Source organism: Cannabis sativa, unplaced genomic scaffold (assembly GCF_029168945.1).
Source record: "Cannabis sativa cultivar Pink pepper isolate KNU-18-1 unplaced genomic scaffold, ASM2916894v1 Contig3, whole genome shotgun sequence".
NCBI lineage: Eukaryota > Viridiplantae > Streptophyta > Magnoliopsida > Rosales > Cannabaceae > Cannabis > Cannabis sativa.
Window position 1 is genome coordinate 1056460 of NW_026870039.1, and position 4617 is coordinate 1061076.

The 4617-nt window shown below is 34.3% G+C and overlaps 1 protein-coding gene across 1 annotated transcript; it reads right to left on the minus strand.

Annotated features, from left to right (window-relative positions):
- Positions 1-2803: 2803 nt before the first annotated feature.
- On the minus strand, positions 2804-4293 carry LOC133033160 (short-chain dehydrogenase reductase 3b-like). The gene is made up of 2 exons (XM_061107776.1): positions 3909-4293; positions 2804-3794 (listed from the first exon to the last, which is right to left on the minus strand). The coding sequence occupies exons 1-2, from the start codon at positions 3929-3931 to the stop codon at positions 3017-3019; spliced, it is 801 nt and encodes a 266-aa protein (XP_060963759.1). The 5' UTR covers positions 3932-4293; the 3' UTR covers positions 2804-3016.
- Positions 4294-4617: the final 324 nt, after the last annotated feature.

A 4617-nucleotide genomic window follows, 5' to 3' on the forward strand; every position in this document is an offset into this window, starting at 1 on the left:
CAAAATCAATTATTGTGGTGTTTCTACTCTTATTTTTCCTTTCATTTTTTTCCTTTATTCTCTAACAAACAAAAATCAATTTAGATCTTTGTGGTTTTCTTGTGTATATTTTGGCTTGGCGTTACTGCAAGTGTGAAGGAAAGGGGTTGTATGCTCAAGACATAGCTTGGAGAATAATAGAGGCTAGGGTTTTAGCAAGAAGAGGAGAAGGAGAAGGAGAAGATGATTTTTGGCTACTAGGGTTTGAAGAGACAAGAAAGTGAGCTGCTAGGGTTTGCAGCAATATAAAGTGGTTTTTATACTACCTTTAAACGACAGTGTTTTGAGGAGGACCAAGGCTTGACCCACTTTGGGGTAGTTGGTGTAGGGTTACTTTGGGTATTGTGCATTTCCTATAGTGGTATCAGAGCTCGGTGAAGATTCAACAACACCTGGAAATAAAGTCAAGAAACAAGAAAGATCATCAAAACATTGAAGAAATCGAATCTGCGATTATCAAGAAATTAATAAACAAGAAAACTCTAGTCTAAAATATATCTTGTTACATTCTTACTTTTATTATCTTGTTCAATTTGATTAACATGAGTAATATTAGAGTGGATGTTGACAAGTTTGATTGATTAGGGGATTATAGGATTTGGAGGAAGAAGATTAGAGCTCTTCTTGCTCAAAACAAATTACTCAGGGTTCTTATTGAACCTATAGAATGGTCAGAAAATACTTCTAAATCAACACAAGAAGAATTACTTGAAACTGCAACTGGATTAATCATTTTTAACTTATCTGATTCTATTATCAAGTTAGTTGACAAAGAAGATACTCCACCAAAAATATAGAAAAAGCTTGAAGATCAGTTTCAAAAGAAATCTTTGATTAACAAGATCTTTCTTAAAGAAAGAATCTTTGGTTACAAGATGAGTACTAGCAAGACTCTTGATGAAAACATAGATGAATTTCTAAGGATACATATTGAATTAGAAAATTTTGGTGAAAATGAGGCATTAAGTGATGAGAATCAAGCCATTAAGTATATGGTAGGACAGAAATTACTCTAGATGAAGTAATTTCAGCCTTAAAGTCAAAGGACTAGAGATCAAAAATGAGAAACATGGAGGTTTTAATGGAGAAGTAAACTTCAGTAGAGGAAGACCAAATCAAAGAAAACCTTAACACTTCAAAAGTACAAGTCACAACAGAGTTCACAACAAAGGAAAGAGTCACAACAAGGGAAGATCAAACTCAAAAGAACCACCTGATCCTACAAGATGCTACAACTATGGCAAGCCAAGACATTTCAAGAGAGATTGCTATTTTCTAAACGAAGGAAAACCAAATAAATATAAATGACAGGGAGAAAATTCTAACTCTAGACCTAATTTTCCTAAAAATAACCAAGCCAATTATGGTGATGGTTATGAAAGTGCTGATAGTGGTGAAGTATATGTTACTGTATCATCTTTTAAAAATGGTTGGATTTTAGATTCAGATTGTACTTTTCATATGACTAATGACAAAAGTTACATGTTTGGTTCCAGGAAATCTAAAGGAGAAAAAGTGATCATACGGAACAATAAAACCTGTGAGATTAAAGGGTTGAGATCAATTACTCAACAAAAGATTTTTTACTCTTCTTGCTTGGAGGCTGTTTCTAGAAAGAAAAAAATAAAATGCAATTAGCAATTACTCAATATAATTTTATTTTATTTTAGCCCTTAGGGGATATTTGAGCTACTATTACCTTAATATTTACTCGAGAAGCTGAACTTGTTCGAACATGTCCAAGTCCAACACATTTGAGCACATCCAAGCTATATAGGTCCGAACATGCTCGAACATATCTGAAAAGATCCCAACAAAATTATTGTATCTGAGTCTTTTGCACCTTCATTCCTATGCTTTGGGAATCTCCTCTAAGTAACCCTTCTTTATCTTAGTGCAAAACAAAATAAAGGGATAAAGGTTTCAAAGACGATCATAACAAACAATAGTCTTATTGAGATTTTTTCTGAGGTAAGATTTCAGACATTTTCAAAGGCGGACAAATTCCATTTTGTTTCGGATGACGTAGATCTTAAAGTGATAGAATTTAGATGTCTTTAAAAAAATTTATATGATAAAAAAAATATTTTTGTAAAAATCCATATTTTAGAACTATTTCTGTCCCATAAAACATTTAATACAACTAAATATATTTTAAACTGAAATTTATAAACTTGTGATAAAATTTTGCTAATATAAATGTTATATTTGGTGTTATTGTATAAAAATATTTTTATATATTTTAAATTGAAAATTTTCATGTCGGTACTTGGTCTACTTATTTCAAAAAAGTGAAAAAAAAAATTACATCAATAGAGTTGGATTACGTACACTATCTTGTTAATTAAAGAAAAAATTAAGGGGCACCTTAAGGTGTCAAATATTATAAGACGTGACAGATTGGTACATTTTAAAAGCGTGTCCTATATATTTTAATTTAATAAATAACATAAGAAATTACTAATCAATTATAAAATACCGCATCGTTATAGTGTTAGGCGTCTTAAGTTGCGAAATATCAATGTTCATAATAAAATAGTCACCTCTATCTGTAATCACAACACACTCTTGTTAATGATCCAAAGTAGCAACAAGAATAGCCCAGCTCTGTGTCCGGGTACTAATTACAATATCAATTCGTTCTTTGACAAAATACTCATATACTGCATTTATTAACCTCGATGTGTGGGTTTTCAGATCTCTTTTAAGGCGTAAGAAAATTTTAATAAAGGAATTGACTATATAGGCAGGCAGACAAGAAGATGGTGGCTTCACTTTCATAAGATTAAAAACATAAACAAATATGATAACACTCATGCAGATTACAAGGAAAATGCACATGGCCACTGCAGGTAACAATGTTTGACTTTTTGTTAATTAAAAAAGGAAAAACACAATTGCCAAAACAAACCACACAAAAAAAGATGGGCTCTTTGGCTTCTTCCTTGGCTCTATATCCTTTAACAAAGCCTTAGTTTCAGACAACAGTCGAGTAACTATGAGAAACCACAGTGAACCCTCCATCGATAACCAAGTTGTGTCCACTCACATAGGCTGATTCATCAGAAGCAAGAAACAGAGCAGCCTCTGCAACGTGCCTTGTCTTTAAAGTTATACCCTTCAAGTTAGCCAACGCAGAGCTATTAGCTTCAACTTCATGGGGTTCAAGATGGAAAGCTTTACAGGCCAGAGGTGTTCCCAATCCGAAAGGCGAAACGCTGTTCACTCTAATCCCATAAGCGCCAAGCTCACTACAAGCCGTTCTGACCAACCCCACAAGCGCATGTTTAGAGATCGTGTACGCGTGCGGCCCTGTTCCTCCAAGGGATGCAGACACGCTGCTGGTGCATATGAGGGAGCCACGGATGTTACGGGCGACCATGGCACGAGCAGCGTGCTTGAACGTGGCTGCAACGCCGCGTACGTTGGTGGCCATTGTGTTGTCGAAGGCGTCAATGTCAAGGTCAAGAAATTTAGTCAGAGGGCCTATGATACCGGCGTTGCTAAACAGAACATCAAGGCTGCCATACTTTTCTAAGGCGTAGCTCACTGTTGCTTCGACTTGTTTCTCGTCTCTTACGTCGCAGTGGTGGTAGCTCACTCTCTCGGAGTCTATGGATTGAACCACCTCATGGCCAAGCTCGTCTTGGACATCGACAGCCACCACGGAAGCTCCATTGGCCACAAATAATCTGGTCGTTTCTTCGCCTATACCACTGGCTGCACCAGTCACAATAGCTACTTTTCCCTTCAACCTGAGATTTGCTCACAAAGATTATACTACAATTACTACACATTAAAAGCAGCAGAAAAATAAAAATAAATGGTTGATGTTTATTTAGATAGATCGAATAAAAAAAAAGGCTCACCTTAGAGTTGGATTATTGGACATTTTCTTTCGATGAGAAAAGCCCAAATTCACAAATTAATAATAAGGTCTCTCCTTGGATCTGCTACCTGTTTTATAATACCTTATGTTTATGGTGGTTAACATTATATATATAGTTATTATTGTTATATAGTTAAAGTATTATACCTTTTCTAAGTTTTTACATGTGAAGAGAGTTTAATTTTTGACGTTATAGATGTATAATGTTTTTTTTATCTAATATAGATGTATAATGTCAATTTCTATGTGTCCTGCTTCCAAATCTTTCATTGAAAGGCTAGCCTCCGCCGGCAACATTTATTGTTAGCTATATATACATACAGTGTAGAAATTTTATAATGGTACTTTGCAAAGTAATTATAATAAAAATGCTATTTTGCTAAATACTCCATATGTTTTATGGCCTGGCCCCACACGAAAATTCATTTCTCTTTGTTTAATAATAAGATCTAAATTCGTGAAACCATGAATACACTTTAATTGAGTTAACCATTGCACCTCCTCAAAGGTTTTGAATCTTTGACCTTGAAAATACAGAAAAGTATTAAAGTTTAATGCATCAAAATTTGATGATTGTCATTGAATAGTGATTAATTAGTTCAACATTTTAAGCAACATACATGAACAGTGTGTTAATATTTGCTTACTAAATTAAGCACATTCCAATCTTCTCAACTTTGTCTAAAAAG